The sequence below is a fragment of the Hylaeus anthracinus genome, unplaced genomic scaffold (assembly GCF_026225885.1).
Source record: "Hylaeus anthracinus isolate JK02 unplaced genomic scaffold, UHH_iyHylAnth1.0_haploid 11982, whole genome shotgun sequence".
Lineage (NCBI taxonomy): Eukaryota > Metazoa > Arthropoda > Insecta > Hymenoptera > Colletidae > Hylaeus > Hylaeus anthracinus.
The window spans coordinates 10,286,729-10,307,416 of NW_026534330.1; the positions used below are offsets into that span (position 1 = coordinate 10,286,729).

Consider the following 20,688-nt stretch of genomic DNA (forward strand, 5'->3'; position numbering starts at 1 on the left):
TATCATTTCTAATATACGATTTATATTATACACATTCAAATTGATACACCCTTTCCCGCCAGTAACCTTCGATCAATAAAATACACAACACTCTTCTCGCTGCGAAATTCATTTTATTTGATCTTTAGTAATAACAGCGATCATACATTATATCTCATTAGTCGTATCTAGAAAACTGTATAATCAGAATGTTGGCTACTTGATGAACAATATATACACAAGACTTCAACGAGCGAAAAACGAGAGACACGCGCGTGACAGGAACACACGCAATGCTTAGGGTGCCATCGGTAGGCTGTACAAGACTTAAAAATGAACACGTTGGCACGCCTAAGTTGCATATCCGACCCCGTCGTCGCGCATGGAAATTACCCCTGTTCGATTTTCGCCAGGAAACGTCGTCAGTCGAACTCTCACGGCGCGATATCAGTCGCGATAAATGAACAAGGGCAGTCTAAACGATTCGATTAATCCTTTCCTAGAGTTAACGTGTACTAAAAACATTGCTAGATACGCGCTTCTCCCGGTTCGGTTTATCATTCTTCGACGAAACGGATGGTGGACGTGTTGAGGTATTTCGCGAAGAAAATAAATTTACCCAACACTGATCGTCAGCGTTGAACACGCTCGTTTCAAGCGATCCTCTCGACACCACAGACGTTATTTCGCGATCGGCACGATACGTGAAATCCACGTGCGACGATGTTCACGATTACAGAAATCTACCTGGAGAATTAAAGTATCGTACCCGAAACGTATCTTCATTCGCGATCCGCTATCGGTATATACGCAACTAGCTACGATAGTGCACGTCTTTGCGAACGATGACGGTCCTTCGCACTTCCTGGATGACAAAACGCGTTTACTTTCCGCTGGCAATCTCCTTCATGCGATTCAGAGCGGAGCCTGCCTTGAACCAGGATATTTGTTGATCGTTCATGGTGTGGTTCAACGTGATGGAGTCAACTTTGCCGTCCTTGTGCTTGATCTCCGCTTTCACTGGCTGCAAACGTAACGGAAGGAATCGAGCGGTGGTTAAAATCAGTTAAAGTGACTGTAATACTGTCCCAACATAAAGTAAACACATTATGTTGGATACAGTAGCTTTAACCAGGGACCCTGATGTAACCAGAATATTCTAGAATAATAATTCTTTTTTGGATTTAAAAGGTTTTAGTTGGAACTATTTTTATTGCTCGCAAATGTTATCTGTAGTTTTAATTATTTCCAAACCTCATTATCTTTGCGCATCTCCCTCACAAAATACATAAAATGACCGCAAATGAGTTAAATTTAAATACCAAAAGAATTTTTCTCAATGTATTTCTCTATATAAATTTTTTAAGTAACTGTTATTGTCGATCCCTGGTTCCAATTAAATTATAAATAAACGATCGCGATCGAGATATACCTTGCCAGGCGCCAGATCCTTCAATCCCAGGAGACTGATCTTGTCCGTCGGCTGAATCTTATCGTAATCGCTGGGGTTAGCGAAGGTCAAAGGCAACAGTCCTTGTTTCTTCAAGTTGGTCTCGTGGATACGCGCGAAGCTCTTGACGATTATAGCACGGCCACCCAGATGCCTTGGTTCCAAGGCAGCGTGCTCGCGGGACGAACCCTCACCGTAGTTTTCGTCACCAACGGCCACCCATCTCACGCCATTCTTTTTGTAATGTCGGGCTACGTCAGGTACGCCTGCCCATTCGCCGGTCAATTGATTCTTGATTTTGTTTACTTCGCCATTCTCGGAGTTCACGGCGCTGTGGGATTTATGAAAATGTTTCGAGTGTTATTTAGACTGCTGAAAGTGAATGCTATACACTGGTAGTAAGATTCCAATAACAATTACAGTCAGTGTAAGTAAGTATTCGTACAGCAACCAATTTAAAATAAAATTAATAAGAAAAGAAATGCATAAGAGGTTAAGATTAAAAATAATAAAACTTAATTTACGCAAATTCTACTCTAAAAATATGTAGGAATGTTGGTTAATTATTTCTTCCCCTAACATTTACTAATAAAATAAATATATGAAGTTTTATTTTGAATTGGTTCCTGTACGAATACTTATTACACTGACTGTAAGTATAGTCTTTATTTTGTTTTCCTCGTATAAACACATGATCCGACTGTTCGTTCCATGTTTTCTTAGTATACTGCTATTATTAAGACTTGTTATTATTAGCGTGCTTCTATTATAAAAGACATTCACGAATATTTCGTTCCAATAAATGGAGTTCTACAGTAAATTGTTAGACGTACCCAATGAACATGTTGTTCGAAATGTTGTCCAAGTGGCCACGATATTTGAGCCAGGGACCGGCGGCGGAGATGTGATCGGTGGTGCACTTGCCCTTGACTTTGATCAGAACAGTCATATCGGTGAGATCTTTGCCGTCCCATTTGTCGAAAGGTTCCAGGAGCTGCAATCTTTGACTTTTCGGGTCCACGTCTACCTTTACCTTACTGCCATCAGCTGGAGGTGAATCGTACGTGTCCATGCCAGGGTCGAAGCCACGGCTTGGGAGTTCATCGCCTGAAATATTAACGTAGAATATTTTCATTTTTCCAAGTGGCCAATTTTTGTGTTACAGATATATAGAGTATAATTACTTTCTACGATTCACAAGCATTACATTCTTCCTGTATACTATTGAAGTTCATATAATACGAAAAAGTAAAGATTTATACTAAGAAAATATATTGTGGGTGTGAAACAAAATCATGTACTTCAAGTTTTTATACATAGATAAACGAATTAGAAGATAGTTAAGTGTAAATGCAATTGAGAATGTTACATTCTTCGTGTATTAACAAGGAGAACATTTTTGCTAGATATGATTAATATTAAAATTTTTAAATTATTGAATTTCAACATAGATCTATGAAAAGCTCAACTGATAACACAGAAATTGATAGAAAATATCTTGTAACAAAATAGAAGATCCTACAGCAAACTATTCAACCTGCAATTTAATCTTCAACACTACAAACAATATTAATCAATTGTACGCAGACAGCACCGACGCGTTGTGAAACAGACGCCATGAACTATGACTCATGCGTAATTATTCGCGAATTACCGCACCGTAACTAGATATCAGACGCTTATCGTTTCCATCGTTCTACATATGCTCCTACAAAATTTCCAGCAATTAGTTGATTTCTTAGGGAACTTGATACTCACCGAATGGATCTTTTAGAAGGAATTCCTTTCCATCTTTGCCCTTCAATTTGTCCTTCGCGGGGTTGAAGTCTAATCGGCCAGCGATAGAAAGGGCTGTGACGAGTTCAGGGCTGGTGACGAAGGCGTGGGTCGCAGGATTCGCATCGTTACGACCTGTGAAGTTACGATTGTACGATGTGACGATTGTGTTCTTGTCGCCCTTCTTGATGTCTTGGCGGTCCCATTGGCCGATGCAAGGTCCGCAAGCGTTGGCAAGGACAGTACCTCCGAAATCGCGGAGGGTTTTCGCCTAAATTACAAAAGCTGTCTTTAACGATCATCCATAAGTCTCTTTGTCAGAAACTTTGTCTCAAGTCGAGCGTTCGTCTATTTCACGAGTATTACGTTATTATCTTATCTTCCCTAGTCCACGAGTTGCAACGATTAAATATCATGCTTGTTGTTAATGATGATACTTTGGAATGGCTAGTATAAACAGCCTTTATGCAATACCATTTGGTTTGATAGTAGAACTACCAATAGTTCTATCCATTATACATCGTGGTATATGTTTCGAATTAGATGAAGGAAAGGGAAATCAATTTATCGGTATAATTAGTTTCCTTCAATATTTGTCGCCAAAAATTTTAACGGAGATATTATTGATAGTTGAGTATATTTAAAAATAAATTCGGCATCGGTCGAAATGTCTGACAGTTAAATATTTAATTATACATTATTTAACTGGAATTTCTATTCTTTTATTTTATTTTAATCCGAAAAGTATATAGATATATGTTATTAAATAGAAATATCTATTCCGATTTCCGCAAAAACGATATTATAATACTTCTATAAAAGCATTTTCTCATTCGTCGAGTTGAAATCCGCTTTGAAAGCACAAAGTCGACCCATAATCAAATTTTAACGTTTCAAGACAGTCCTCGCCGTTCATAGAAACGTTGGGAGGGATGTATTAATAGAAAGAGAGAATACTTTGACGATGATAAGGAGACCGAGAGCTGCTCCCAGAGCTCACGTACACCAATTTTACGTAATATCCTTTCTCTCGGAAAGTTTACGAATACACCCAGCGGTATACTCTAAACAAACTATACCGTGCGAATGCCTGAGTCCCTATTTTTTCTTTTCACATTGTCAAAATACATCGATCCGAGCCAAATTAAGAATTGGCGTGGGTCGCAGTGTCATTACTAAGTGACATGTACCAATGCTTGGCAACGATTCAAAAACTGTGCAACTGCGAATTATCTACAAGCTTTCTAACCGAGCTACAGGTTGACATACTAAAAGGAAACTTACGATTCCGTCACGCTCGATGGTGGCGCGGATCTGCTCGGATCCGGGTGTGACATTGAACGCGGCCTTCGATTTCAAACCGTGTTCCATGGCTTGTTTGGCGATGCTCGCGCACCGGCCCATGTCTTCGTAGGAGCTGTTCGTGCAGGAACCAATTAGACCGACCTTGATCTCATTCGGCCATCCGTTCTTCTTGGCGTTCGCACCTGGTTGCAATTATCACGGTTAATATTTGATCATTGTACGCGATCGATACTTCTTATAATTATTTCGTCGATCTTCGAATTCGGATTACAAAGAATTTCACTTTTGTAACTATAACGCTATATTATAAATGGTAAATTATTTTTGCTGCAGAAATTAGTACTATGTGTACAATTCGCATGGATTAAACATTGAAAATATCTGAAACTTATACAAATCACTTGCCTACTCATCCCTAAACATCATATTAACTGATTTTGTATATATAATTTATATTATATTCGAAAATATTGTATGGCACAGTTTGGTTTATTAGTTTAATTTTTAGGGATAACTAGGGATAACTAAAATTAGTATGGAAAAATTAAAAAAGAAAAATCCTAATAGTGTAGGTTTCGAGGAAAACTGGTCTTTCTTCGTGTGCATAAATAAGTACATTCGCCCTAAACGATAGTGTCGATAATGTTTGAGTGTTGTTAAATGTTGTGTCATCAATTGTGGACGCCAGGTCGGAAAGGGTTAATAATGAAATGCAAACAATCGCTGTCTTCTTCGCGATCCACTTACCTAATTGCGAGATGGGATGAGCGAGATCAGGTGTAAACGGTCCGTTCACGTGTGGTTCCAGCGTGGAGAGGTCTAATTCTATGAGTTGGTCGTATTTGGCGTTCGCGTCCGCGGTAAGGAGGCTCTTGTGCTGATCCGCCGCTGCGGCGACTTCCGAGCGACCGGTTGCTTTCAAGTAATCCTGCATACGATAGTTGTAAGGGAAGATCGAGGTAGTCGCACCGATCTCGGCGCCCATGTTGCAAATAGTCGCCATACCAGTGCAGCTGATGCTGTCGACACCAGGGCCAAAGTACTCGACGATCGCTCCCGTTCCTCCTTTCACCGTGAGGATGCCAGCTACTTTCAAGATAATATCCTTGGGGCTGGTCCATCCCTTCAAGCTTCCGGTCAGCTTCACCCCGATCACCTTGGGGCATTTCAATTCCCACGGGATGTTGGCCATCACGTCGACAGCATCAGCGCCACCGACACCGATGCACAAGCAGCCAAGACCACCGCCGTTAGGTGTGTGCGAGTCGGTACCGATCATCAGCAATCCGGGGAAAGCGTAATTCTCGAGAATGATCTGATGGATAATACCGGAGCCAGGGTTCCAGAAACCGACGCCGTACTTGGCGCCGGCTGTCTTCAAGAAGTTGTAGACTTCCTTGTTGATGTCCTTCGCTCGTTTCAAATCCTTATCTCCGCCGACTTGAGCTTCGATCAAGTGATCGCAGTGGATGGTAGAGGGAACGGCGACTTTTGGTAATCCTGTGGGAAGCAATTTGAAAATGAGAATAGAAACGGACGGCATTTTGGGGGAAACGTAACAGACGTCGCGGGTTAAAATCACAATTTTGATCGATTTTCTAAGTCATTGATGGATTTGTGCCATGCATCGATATCGAAAAATATGGAAAATGTATATAGTAAGACTAATATTTAAATATAGTAATATTAATATTTCATTTTGTGCAAGTGTACGTTTTTCTGTGTTTTAATATATACGAAGAATTTGCACAATATGTAATATGATGAGTAGGTAAAAAGTAATCTAATTAATTAATAATGCATATATACATGTAAGCTTGTTATCATGAATGTAATATTTCCGAAGATTATGCAAGATGTGTTTGGAGTACGTGATTAAACTTTGCCATCGTACTCTACGCTCTCTAAGAATAAAAAAGGTTAAACGAGTATGAATTCGGAAAGTTCTCCATTTTAAAATATAAACATTTTTTGTTTCTGATAGTGTATAATGGATAAAAATTAGTTTAAAAAATTCCCGAAAATTATTTCGGTTTGCAACGATACAAGTATCGCACCGACATTTTGGAGACTGTGGAAGACGTTCAAAAATTCCCCACTTTTCCTAAAAATTCCTCAATTTTCTCACATTTTGTCACGATATTAAAATAAGTATACTGATAAGATTGGCTTGACTATGAAACTTTCAAGCTATGAATGATGTACTACGACGTAAGATGCCTTCAATATCTGAATGACATGCTCTACCATAAATATTTACGTCTACCGGAATGCAGGATTTATAGTATACTACTAACTTTACGCGTGATGTATGTATATTTACATGACTTTCTTTTATCCTTAGAAAGAATGGCATACGATATCAAAATCTGGTCGATTATTTGAGACACGCCCAGTACATACACCTAAACGATCTGTTTATTGACACGTATTTTCCTGGACGAAGCGAGTTACGTAAATTATCTTGCAATTATCATACGTACACAGTTCTTGATTATGTAATAGAAATATAACATAACGTTTCTGTATAAACTGGTCAGTCACTAAACATTAACTTATTGAAAGTTCATGAAAGAATCTAGTAATCTATATAATTATTCTTTATTAATAGGATTATAAATAATTATTTTAGATAATCTAATTTTAAATTCTTGATCTTGTAATCATAGTTAAGTACAATTTAAACAAGCAATAGTAGTAAGTCATTTGCGAAGTATTCGTATAAAAATTTTATATGAAAATAAGTTTTGTCAGAAAATACAAGAATTTTTAAACAAAATATATAGTACACTTCTTTCCCGTGGTATTTTACCTTCCTTACAATTAAAGAGCATATGTAAACGAAATTCAAAGTAAACAATGCTACTCACTCTAAGGAAACATGTTTATCGAAGAACATACCGTGCACTGTGTATATTTACATACATCGATGATATAGAAGGAAGGTCAAAATTGTTTTCGGCGAAACGTTGTCCACAAAAACTGTTTTAGTGATATTGAAGACCCGATATCGCAAGGTTGTTACGTACCAGAGCTGATGAATTGCAACATGGCCATTTGGGCAGTGGCATCTTGCATGGCCACGCGATCTGGTCGTAACCTAAGATAGCTTGTGCCACGGGTGATATCTTGCTTGCTGGGTTCGTCGATGTGAGAGTACAAAACTTTTTCTGAAAGAGTCAATGGCCGGTTCAACCTGCGACAATGCAACAATATTGATATACATATGGTGCTGTTTGCCAATGCCTTATTTATAAAAAGTATTAAAAGAGAACCAATATTTTTGTTTATATACTATTCGATATTCTATGTAATTGTATTATACAAGATGGCTCTGCTAAATTGATTACTTTGAACGTCTCACTTGTTTTTTACGATGGGAACGAATGTCAGAAAGGAATATTATCTGTTTGGAAGGAGCAAATATTTTCTAGTAAAATTTGTGATGTAATCGAATTATTTTTATTGGGAGTATGTACTCTAATTAACATTTCTTCATATAAAGACGAATTTAATGATATGTAGTACGTTGACCTCCAAATGATATTGAATAACAAAAACTAGTTTTATATGAAAGAAACTATATAGTATTTACTGATTTATATACGTTGAACTTGATGTTTTAAGTGTTTGCACATAAATAAGTTATTTGGAAATTAACAGAGATCGTTTCGAATAACTTTTGAATTAAAATGGATACTCATTTGAGTTTTCTGCAATTTCATTTCTTTCGCATAAAGACGAGTTTATTATTTAAGGTCATCTGAAGGTTAACTATGTACCTGGTTAAATTTGCCTTTTAGTGAGATACATGTATTGTACTGTTAATGAAAATATCTTATCTCGTTAAGACAAATGTCGATGACGCGTCGCGAAACGTACGACCTCGAGATAAAAATTATTTACTTCTCAGAATATTTCTTCTCTTCAAACAAATAATGTCTTCTCTGACATTTGTCCCAATCATAACAAGAAATGAGACTTAAAGTGACCAAGCTAAATGGAACATAGTGTGTAGAATACATTATACATAAATCAACATATGCTTTTGGAAGTTCTTGGCCATTTCAAGAAGAAATTGCGTTCTCTTCTTTTGAATATCGTATGGGAAAATATTCTTTTATAATATCCTCATACAGGAATAATATTTTTATAATGACTTATAAAGTTAGACTTTAGTCAGCCAAATAGGAAACAATCTATGAAAGAGAAATCAATTGACAGAGTTGATACCATACCTTTTCTTTACAATTTTGAGATTTTCATCTAATTTATCGTATGGAAGGTAGCTCGTCGAATCGAATTTGGACATCGCCACCTTTGCGGAGGCGAAGCTCAATGGGCTCACGCTGAAGCATCTTTGTTGGATGTCTGCCGTGAATATGGCTAGCCTCTGTAAATTAATTTTATTTGTCAATCGATGTATCAAAAAGTGTAATAATATGTAAAGCAAACTTTTATATGTTTTAGACTTTTAGAGCAATGACATGGTAAGGGTATTTATAAACATTTGAAAAAATTCATAAAATATGTATTATTGAATGTGTTATTGTATTGTATATTACAGTAACGTAAAGACATTATTTTTATATAATAATATTGAAGTAATATATAAATATTGTACAAAAATAACACTTGTAAATTGCTTATTATTACATTCTTATAAAATAAAATAAAATAAAATAAACTAGAATACAGAATATTCTATTCTAAATTTGAGAAGATAATGGAATATAGACTACGCGTATATATTTATCAAGTACGAATCACAGAACGCCATGGTAATATTCAAAATAATTTAACGTAGATAAATACGGTCAAACATCGTTAACGATAATAAGTGTTACAATATAAATAACATCAATTGCACGTATGCTATAAATAAACGCAATTCCTTAGTGTGAATCTATTGTTAGCTAAAGACGATTATATACTATACTCATATGAATTTCAATGTTATGTATCGCGTAAGAACTTGACATTGTATATCAATGTGTTTATGCACCTCGTTGTATACATGTTAAACTATGTTCAAACATTTAATTAGTTGCTTTCAATTACCAGTATGTATTCTAAATTTATTATCTTCGATATACGTTTACAATCTCTCAAGTTGTCCTGACACTAAAAGTGTCTCCTCGTGCTTATGCGAACGCAAGTAAGTCATAAATAAATTCTCCTCGCGGTATTATTTTTAAACATATATACATCAAACCCATAAAATATATAACTTCGTATATACATACATATAGAGTTACAAATTATGAAGTCGTCGAAAAGAACAGTCCAAAAAACCGATTACAATAATAGAAAAGAGTACGATGCTATTATGTATATTTTATCACGTGCTCGACTTGTCACGTATGAGGTACATATTACGAAATAGCACGCGAAGATTCACCTATACACACCGCTAGTTACGTAATTCGATTGCTCGCGAACATCAAAATTTAAAACGTCTCGAATTCCCTTGCAAAACCATCCGACGAAATGCAACGTGTCGCAAGAATACGTTTCGACTTCGATAGATACCGATATCATCGCTCGAACTGAAAACCCGTTATCAGTTTTAATTAATCCGTTCCGTATTGCAACGGTTTATTGCTTTTCTTTTAAACAACAAGAGGCACGAGTTTTGCACCGATACATATTTTCCGTTCGTCCGTACGCGCCACGCACTCTGATTCTGCGCACTGGCCATGGACATAACCTCGAAGTATTCCGAAAATGAAATTCATACATATAGATAAGCTCCGAAACGGATTATGTAACATACAAATAACATTTTTTGCATTTCTCTTTCACGATAATCCGTCGCAACGTTATCGCCACGATGTCTGTTATTCTTATTGTTACGTATGTGACGTTCCAGATACGTCATTGCTCCAAAATACCGAATCGCCTAATCTCAGCGACGCAGATCATATGCTCCATTAACGGCCTGGCTACAAAGTTCTCTCCGATTTGACAGCGAAAAATCTGACAACTATGAGATATAATCATGAGAGGATAAACTGTGCTCCAAAAATGATCGTCACTTAGTATTCTTAATGTCGGAATTATTACCCTTAATTCATCTTGAAGGGGCATATATGCACTAGTGGGAATAATTAAAGAACCACGTTTCTGGATCAATAAAAGAAATAAGCTAAACATGGGCATTGAAAAATACATATTTCTATCATAAAATATATTTTATATGTACGTTTCGGAGCGCCTTGAAGATTTTGGAATACCTTAGAAAGAACATTGAATTTGTTTAAAATTTTTTAATTAATATAAATATAATATTGTTTTCTCACAGTCATTTAAATTAACAGTCAAGCTATGCCCACGCTGACATAACGCGACCGACCTTGGCAACGGGGTCGAGTGATCTGAATTCGAATTGGGGCACAGTGTCCCTGCACCGGTTCGCAATTCCCACGTTTCGTGAATGAACCCCGAATTTTTTTGCTCTAATATACGCCAATCGCGATCATACCTGGCCGCCAAGAATTCGGGTGCAGTACGACATCGTCGACGAAGGTAGCTTCCAGTGACGTTGTCGTGAATCGTCCCGAAATGAGTTTGTAGACGAAGGGAAGCGCAGGCGCGGATGACAGAACAGAACAAATTATTCCTCTCGTGGCAGCCCTTCTCAAACCGGCCACTCGAGAACTGAGGAAATTTCGACTTGGCGTTCTCATGTCGATGCTGAAGAGTCGCGCATGCGCTTCCACCGAGCCAGACATAATTTGAACCTGAACGATATCGGAAGAAGACTTTGGCGCCCCCAACTTCCCTGCATCTCGAAGAGATTTCAACAGTTACCAGTTCCTGTGACTTTCACGCAACTGCAGACAAGTACGTGGTCTGTGATGGCGTTGCCGCCATTATTGAACCGGTCTAGTAGGTATACAGCCAGTGACAATATTTCTTCATCGACCAGGTTCTTCGGTGATGACTATAGCTAGTTTGTAGTTCCCTGACGCGGTCGCATGGCGCTCCCATCGTTTTTATAACGTTTCGTGATGGTTTCGTAGATAAGAAAAATTTCATTCGAATCACAGATAACTGATAAAAGCAAAGTCTAACGATTGGGAATGGCTTAGGTGGCTCTAAAAACTGTTATAGTGTAAGTGTCAACATCTTTGCTGATGAAAATTTAGAGTATCATGTGAAAGTAGATGTATACTCTTCGAAGGTATAAACTAATATCTTTAGAATATATAAGTAGATGAATAACGCATTAAACATCAGATTAGTATGAGTGAAGAAAGTAATAGTTACAGATATAGAGAAGTAAAGAGAAAAAATATAGAGTATACATAGAAAGATACACTTCAGAATTTGTAGGAAAATTAAATAAAGTATCTAAATTTGATTTTTTACAGAATACCTGCTACAATTATTTATCTTATTCGTTATTCGAAATTTGTATCTAATAGTTAAAAGTAATTTGAATGAAAATCACGCAGTGCAGCGATTGCAGGTAAAGCTAACTGGTAGTCGCATTGAATGATTCCGTGCGCGTTCTAAAGAGGGCCCCAGGCTCGCCTGAATCTTGATCACTATTGATCATTTCGTGAACTACGCAAGGGTCGTATTTTAACCGATGATGAAGAGCTGCTCTAGGCACAGGAATAATTTTAGACTAGACTTACAGTAAGTATCGAACGAAAAATGTATTTGACATGTGACGTCACGTACACGCTTGACATCTACAGATAAGAGCGATAAGAAAAATTGTAACGTACATAGTGACGGTAACAGTAGCAGGTAATTTCGTCAGGGTCTGCCTTGTTTGAATCATTTTTATTTATGGAAAGTTTGGGCCTACAGATATATAAAAGCTATATATCATACAAATCATTTATTCTCGGCATATCAGAAAACGATATGAAGAGATATTGTATTTCTATCTTCAATTCACAATTCGTAACTTTATTTTACACTAATATCGTATTATCTTTGTAAGCAGTGTTTTTCAACCTTTCCTGACTGATAACCCACTTCTAAGTATAATTTGTATCACTATTAGAAATTACATATATTTTATAGTTATTGTGATTTAATAAATTAAGATTTTGAAACACAATATTTATGGAGACCTCTCTATGATGATCTCTATATGATTTTTTAAAATATGAAGATTTTAAAATTTCTATTCAGTAAGTTAGAATTACCAGATAATATAATTTCAAATGCGGTGATTTATTGTTTGCTGCGATCATTTTGAAATTAATTACGTTCTTGGAGGATTCTTTGGATGACGTCGTCATCATTGTTGAATTATTTCCCGCACAAAAAGTGCGCCATTGTTCGGGAAAGATGATACTTGGACACGGCAAGGTCTAAATTGTATGAGGAGTGAATTATGGTTTTAATCGTAGAATTATACTTTTGTTCTCAATGGTGGCGCAAGAATATCAAAACTTCAGTACTCCTGTAACTCAATCTAAAAACGAACAATGATACATAAACAAAGATGTACTTTTGTAATTAGTACAAAGTACATACAATATTATGCTTCATTTGATAGACGGTTTAAACATAATTTCTAAAATTCTCTGATATTAAAAGGCTACATTTTAAATGACCAAAGTTTGGAAAGTACACATTTTTCAAGAATAAAAATTACATAGACAAGAAAATGCAAAGACTTACGAGGCGTTCGAAGATTAAAAAACATAAACAAACGTGAAACTGATATGTGGTTATATCAGAAGTGGTCAAGGTAACAAGTTTCGAGAACTGCATTCACGAAGTGGATTTTGCCAACATTTAAATTGAAACTTCAAGCAGATAACTTTCAAGCAGGAACAAGCATAAACTCTCAATATTTAATTTTTTGATAAAAAAAAAAAATATGTTCAAATTTGATACTTTATATTTATTTAATTCATATATGCAGTCACATTTCTAATGTTCTTCATGGAATCCATGACCAAATGCAGTTGCTTCATTTATAATAAAACACTTCTCAGTTAAAAAAGCAACGGTCTGTTAATTACAAGAATGGCACCGTAAATTTCTCGCTAGTCGCATTATGGTCATCTCAGGTCCATGCCATACCATTTCTGCTCGTCATTGTAGTCATTGCAACTTCACTAGCAGGTCACTGAACTATTGTTTACTTGCGAACGATTGCGAAAGTTTATATGAATCGTGACAGCTTAACAATCGATTCGTTATCCAAATACAGCTAGAGACAACCATTACGCAACATGTTCAAGTAATTCAAGATGTAGTTGCAGCAGAACCATCGTTATCCGTATTAATAAGGCGCAACTTTTTTCGGTTGCGCCACTTCAGAAGTTCTTGCTGCCAAAGAAATATTTCCTTTGTACTAGTAGGGTCTCGGAGAAAAAGTAAACAATTAACAAATACTTCATTATATGAGGCATACTTGATATAATTAACTACTTTAACCGTGAGATTATTCAAGTAGAGTAAATATATGACATTGACACTTTTTGAAGTAACTACAATGGGTGTAGAATGTATTCGTACACCGATCAATTTACCAAAAAACTTTTGTGTGAAATTGTAGTTTCTTAACTTCCTTTTTTATAATCAATGATATTTTACATATTCTCGGAAGTCTCTAAGATAGATATAGTCCAAACAACATTTACTAGTTAATATAATTTGTGAAATTAACAAAAAAATGCGAAAAGTGGATAAAAGTATAGAAGCAATAAGTATTTGTACGATTCTTATGAGGAATCATTTACAGCAGAGTTTGTAACGTAAACACATTAGTTTATTGCTCCGTGCGAATTAAAAAACATCAAATTTCCAGGAAGGTACTTTTAAACAGTTGTGCGAATAGTTATTGCTTCAATATTTCTATCGATTAATTGTTTTTTTCTTGTTAATTTCGCAACTTACATAAATAGCTATTTTTGTTGTTATCTATTTATTCTAGAGATTTCCTAGAACATGCAAAATGTCATTGTTTATAAAAAATAAGTTAATAAATTACAATTTTACACAGTTTTTTTGGAAATTGATCGATGTACGAATACTTTCTACACCCACTGTATATAAGAGTCGTTACACTTGTTGCTTTCCATAGAATTATAATGTTCTCCATTCGGTCGCGAGACACTGTCAGTCATTTAATCTGATTAAAAATTATATTTGCCACGAACTACGTGACACTGTTCCCAGCTTGCGGCGTTCGATGTCGCGGTTCCAATCTAATCTGATCGACCGCAGTGACAGGTTCAAAAAATTGGCACGCTTTACCATCGTGACCTTTGACCCCTCGAGTCACGAAACGCACGGGCGATGTATCGCCTCTGCAACAGAATGTGGAAGATAAAGGAATAAAAATGAAAGTGGAGAGTCGTGGCCGAGGCAGAGCAGTGACAGACGCCGATCCCGAACCCGGTGGATAAAGTTTGCAAGTCGTCGCCGAGGAATTTGGAGCTGCCGATCGTGGCGATAGCTGCCCGTGGCGCCTTAAGCCGCTTTAAACTTTATCTCAACGACGATACGGTAAAACGATTACGTTAGGCTTTGTATCATCGAGTACATGGAGGTCTTATTCGCGACTCGTGGCGATCGAAGTACGAACGCGCGATGATTTGAGGCATCAATGACAGAGAGCCGTGACAGGGCAGATGAGACGCGTGGGCGCCATTTTACGAGATCCCAGGCAGACGTTCCTAACACTCTTTGTTTTTTTTTTTCAGTTTCAAGGCAATTTTCATAATATTTTGCAAGCAAAATGTAATAGTTGACGTGAACTTTTAATCCAGAAAAATAGATTGCTCCCTTGGAACCTAAAACAATTGCACGAACTACCTTCACACTGTACGCATCTTTTTTTAATAATTAATCATAAACTACTGCTTCTTGTTACAGTTTCATTTCAATAATCTGTACTTGAAAGTCGAAGCTTTATAACCCAAAACTTGGCTCCAATATCATCTGTTTATTTTAAAGAGTGCAAAATTGATGTAGGAATTCAAGAGTAGAACGCATTGTGTATACAAGAGAATCAAATATTGATAGCTTAGAATTTGATAGCTAATAGTTATATTTAGATACACGAAGCTACACTTATAAATATGTAGTAAGTTTTTAATACGTATGGTTCCATGATCTCGTAAGACATAGGAACATAAAAAATTGTTGGTAGCTGTCTGTTTAATATATTCTTGAAGAACGTAAATTGGTTGAAGCTTATAATAGGAACAAGAGCAACTCGTGAAATGCATAATAAATTATCACAGTAATGAGACAATCGTCATAATAAACTAGCTGTAAGCGTGATCACGTGAAGAATAATGGAAATCACGCGGTAACACGTTGAGGGAGATCTGTCTGGAGATTAGGAGTGTTATAATGTGTATCATTTTGGATATTGATCTCTTGTTATAGTTACTTTCTAAATCCATAATAGTGACTCATTCTGTTGTATTTCATGCCATGTGTAACACTTATATCTATTGATTATTTATTAACCCGAAGACAAGTAACTTTTCTTTTCTCTCAAACCCTAACAAAAACGAATCACTTTTCCTTCTTAAATAAATAACTCATTAGCAGAACTGGTCAGAGTGGAGTACAAACACGAGGAATTTCTTTTATTAGAAAGACCTATTAAATCTCTGTCTAAACAAGTTAATTGATTACTTTAACGAAGTGATATCGATTGTTTCTTTTCCGAGAGATTACCAGCGACTCGGTGAAAGAATCGGTGGAAAAGTTTCCAGTGCTCGAATCCCTGGAAAATTACAGGTGCACGTTGCTCGAATTTCTTAGTCGAAGCCTCACGGCTGAAGTAAGAATAGCGATCGCTGCATCACATTATAGTGTCATGGGTGAAATAGCCTTACGGTCGAACTGAGTTAATCGAATACCGATCGTCGATCATTTCTACCCCATTACGCAATTGTAAAATTAGACGGTACATCGTTGCCTTTGTTCTTCGATTATAGTCGGTGATCTAAATATTTACCTTGTGAGTGTTACGAATGGGTCATGCCCGTAGAAAAGGACGCGTAATTCTTTTCTACGAATATGTAGGAACAATAAGCAATTCATTTCCAGGTACGATGAAGTCAATAATCTGGATCACAAGGACTGTTTCACGCTTGAATATTTATTAATATAGTGACAAATGTACGTGTATAAATATACAATTAAAAAATTCGTTTTACAGACAAAATACGACTCCCAGCACTTAAGCTACTTTTAATTTACAATAGAAAAGTCTGATACAATCTATAGCATATGTATTTTATTAAAAAAACAAAATTCTAAAGCCCGCTTGGAAAAATTCTGTACAACGACGTGTTGACTGAAGAGAGAAGTTCTTTTTAAAGAATATTATAGAAAGAAAAATGTTATGGTTCTAAAGAATATTATAGAAATTCTTTCACTAATATTAGCAGCACGACCTGACCAAAATGATCTAAAATGCAAATTGAACATACGTCAGCGCCGGTGTCTGCTCTCTAAAGCCTTGAGATATCAAAATATAACTACTGGTGTTGGAATGCGTCTGAATTCTTTTAAACTCTTTGTCGTCAAATGGATGATCAAGGAGTGAATAACACTGATTCGCTTGTATACGTAGGGTTAAGAGGGTATTATACGAACCAGAGAAAAGGCTCGTTGGGTCCTTGACATGATTAACTCAAGTTGTAGGTGGACCACGTTTCGACACGCTTGCGTTGGTTCTGTTTATTGTTCCACAGGTATATCCTTTCGTTTTCGATTCCACCGAGGCCCGCCAAATTTTCGCTCAACCGTTCAACTCGTGGCATAACCCGGAGGTGGCCGAATTCTTATGTAAATACGAATTTCGTACAACAAAGAAAAGATAAACAATTATTTATCAATTTGAATAATGGAATTAAATATTCCCTAGTGAAAATATAACTCTTTGGATGGATAAACATTGTAAATAAATGATTATAAATCATGTAAAGCTATTAATCGGGCTTAATTTAAAGAAGTGTATGTAATGTGACTTTTTACTTTGTTCCTTCTACGTCCCTTGTAATCGAAATAGCACCTAGGTCGTTTCATTCCTCACCTATTAACGGGTAGGAAGAATTCTCAACGTCCGAAGGACTTTCGCGCAGTGACCACTTACTTGCAATTGAAAATTACGAAACACGCAGTTTCAAGGGTGAGAATAAACTTCGTTTGTTCCATACAAGGAATTTGGTGTATCTAACGTTGGTAAACAGACTAACTTGCACATAACATTGTCATTAAAATATAAAACTTTATCTAATGTTCACTTACTTTGAACAAAATTTGATTTCATTTAACATTGATACCTGACATTTTTCATTGCTATATATATCTGCAATTTTTCTGTTCAATGTACAAAACAAAATGTATTAGACTAAATAAAAAGTATAGAATGCTTAATAAACTAATGCCCAACAACTCAGCCGATCCGAAAACTAAGATTTAATTAATTTAGTAAAGAATGAGTTTATTAAAAATAATCGATCTAAAAACTGAGCATTAGTTCCATATCACGTAGAAGTAAAGCCATTAGACATTTAATGAATCCTTAGGTGTCCTTCAACGATCAAAAGGAACGCGCTAATTGAAAATTAAAAACGGAAGCTGTCGACTGCGGTAACCGTCCTTAATGTATTGGCCGTCAGCTTTAATCTAAAAATACCAGATATAGAGGGAAACCTTCGAATAGAATTTGTAAACAATACAGACACGCTGAAAAAAATGGTACGCGATACTATAATTCTCACGCCTCGTTTTGCAATCAGAATGCATAAAGCCTTTTACGTGGACCAAACGAGTTTCGACTTATCTGTCGAAGGTCTGGGTTAGGTCTCACCAAGAGGGCGGCCTTGTCGATTTGACAATGTCGATATAATGCGATCAATCGGGTTACTGAAACGAGGACACATTTGAAAATCTGGCGCCAGTGCGCGTTGCAACATCACCTTATGCTCGTTCCGGCTTTGCATATTGTAGAACGTTTAATAAACTTCTTTAATTCATCTGCACAATAGTTCCTCCTGTTCGAAACGCAAGGCTAATCCTTGACATAATATGCGGAGTATATTAACCAGTTTAATTGAATTAATCACTTAGTGAAACTTGAGAAAGCCAGACCTTAAACTATGATTAAACCTTCTGTTGCGTAATATAACAGAATGGGAACCTAATGTTCCCTGATTGTTTCCCATCAAAAATAACTCCTGTATGCAAATGTTCGTAATTTTCAAGCACATTTACATGTTACTATGTCGCAAAGTGTGAATTTTTGAGTGCGCAAAAGTATAAGAGTGAATGACTAATTAAATATTAGTTGCTAGTACTTCTTTTTACTTGGATACCTATGTCAGCATCAATGTTTACGGTAGTATAACCAAATAAGCGTTTAAACGGATTTCAACATTTTCAATTTGAATGTACTAATTGAATAACAAATTCAGTATGTAAAAGGATAAACTTGCATGCCCTCTACTCAAGAAATAGGAATTGCCTGTTGATATTTCTTAGAACAAAGTACATACGAGAAACAGGATACCTGCCCCATCAATATTACACTTGTGCATGATTCTAGGATTGAAAATAGGTAGCTTATGAATTCATGTAGATACAAGTGTGACGCAGCTGCAAAAATGTGGAATTTACAACATTTCAAAAACGTAATATACCTTCTTCGACACTTGTACCGTCATTGAGTCTTTCTGAAACCAAATTGATTAAGTATAGATAAAAATTAGAGGGGGAATTGATGTTACAAATTTTGTAACACCATTGTTAATTTGAACTAAAAATTTAATTAAAATTAAGAAATTTACAGGAACTGTAGTTGAAGAGTTTCGCTTCTGAAAAGCTCGTTTATGTCGAAGAACAATAGTATTACACTTTGTACCGTGTATGTAACTTTATGTTAATCTTGTTATATTGGTACTTCACCAAAAAACATGGTGAGGTAACAAACCATAGGAAAAGTAATTTACGAACAAGCTGGACTCTCGTAGGCATTCTCCTTTCAAATGTCAATTCCTTCTGTTGATCTAATTTTTTACCGGACATAGACTGTTCCCTTAGGCTGTTATGTTAGAGACTTACTACGCAGTATGGTCGAACGACAACAGAAATTAATGAAAGTAGAGACCAATAAATTAAATAAAATAGAAACCAAGGGAAGACATTTACATTTCATTTACAACTAATTCTACACATGCAATTTAAATAATAACGAAACACACGCGAATCTGAATTTTAATTGTCAATGTTTAAATTCTAATTGTCAGTACTGTTCAATTTCAAACGAAAATTGCTATCTTTAGAATTAGATGGATAGAACTAGATGAAAGGTGAAGGAAATGATGAAATATTGGTGGTAATGGTGAAATACTGTTTGAATTAGAGTGCGTGTTGCCATGTATCTTGTATTTGTCAACACTGGCCAATAGTCAAAAATTCTGATCACTAATTTTTATATATAACAATTGCTAGTTTTTGGTAATACCATTCAACATCTCCATTGTTGGAAAATCTGACGTTCGTCGACCTAGGAACAACGAAAGGCGAGGGTGTAGTGTTGTAAATCGCCCCCAGGCGAACAATTACTTTCGCCATGATGGCCAGCGGCCATGTTCGGCCAGATTCGTGTAACTAGGTAAAAAGAATAGACGTCTACAAGTACCTAAACGCGTCGTCGTTCCTTCTCGAAATCTAGTCTCGGCTGAGAAACTAATGGTCGTCGGAAAGACTAATTTTAACTCTCCCTGGACTAATAGACGATTTTCTACGCACTGCCTTGGAGAATTACTTTTATGTAACGAGGGAAAGAAGTCGCGAGTCAACGATGCAGTACTCGGTGATTTCGCTAGTCCTAAGGATATCACGTGTCACTACGGATTAAAGTGACTGATATCTGCATCGTTGACACTGGTGTTCCATGGAGCCTGACTGTTTACCGTGGCGATTGTTCAATCGTGACGATCAAGTATTCTGCGCGGGATCAAGGGAATATGTTGAGAATTTTTCTGTTTTTATTCATTCAGTAGTAGTACCTTATTTAGAGAACGTTCAGAATAACGTGTTTTAACCCCACCGTTTCGTTTTCGATACAGACACATTTTTCAAAACCATTATATTAGTATTGGTGTTGTTTTCGTGTGTGGATTATTCTCTAAGGCTGCTTATACATTATTTGTAATCACGTTGAGTGC

General features: G+C 36.3%; 1 protein-coding gene across 1 annotated transcript; it reads right to left on the bottom strand.

Moving 5' to 3' along the window:
• Positions 1–93: 93 nt before the first annotated feature.
• On the bottom strand, positions 94–11,165 carry LOC128885849 (aconitate hydratase, mitochondrial-like). Its single transcript, XM_054140164.1, has 9 exons — positions 10,995–11,165; positions 8,749–8,903; positions 7,540–7,706; positions 5,258–6,010; positions 4,490–4,692; positions 3,188–3,476; positions 2,263–2,536; positions 1,412–1,760; positions 94–1,003 (listed from the first exon to the last, which is right to left on the bottom strand). The coding sequence occupies exons 1-9, from the start codon at positions 11,025–11,027 to the stop codon at positions 863–865; spliced, it is 2,364 nt and encodes a 787-aa protein (XP_053996139.1). The 5' UTR covers positions 11,028–11,165; the 3' UTR covers positions 94–862.
• Positions 11,166–20,688: the final 9,523 nt, after the last annotated feature.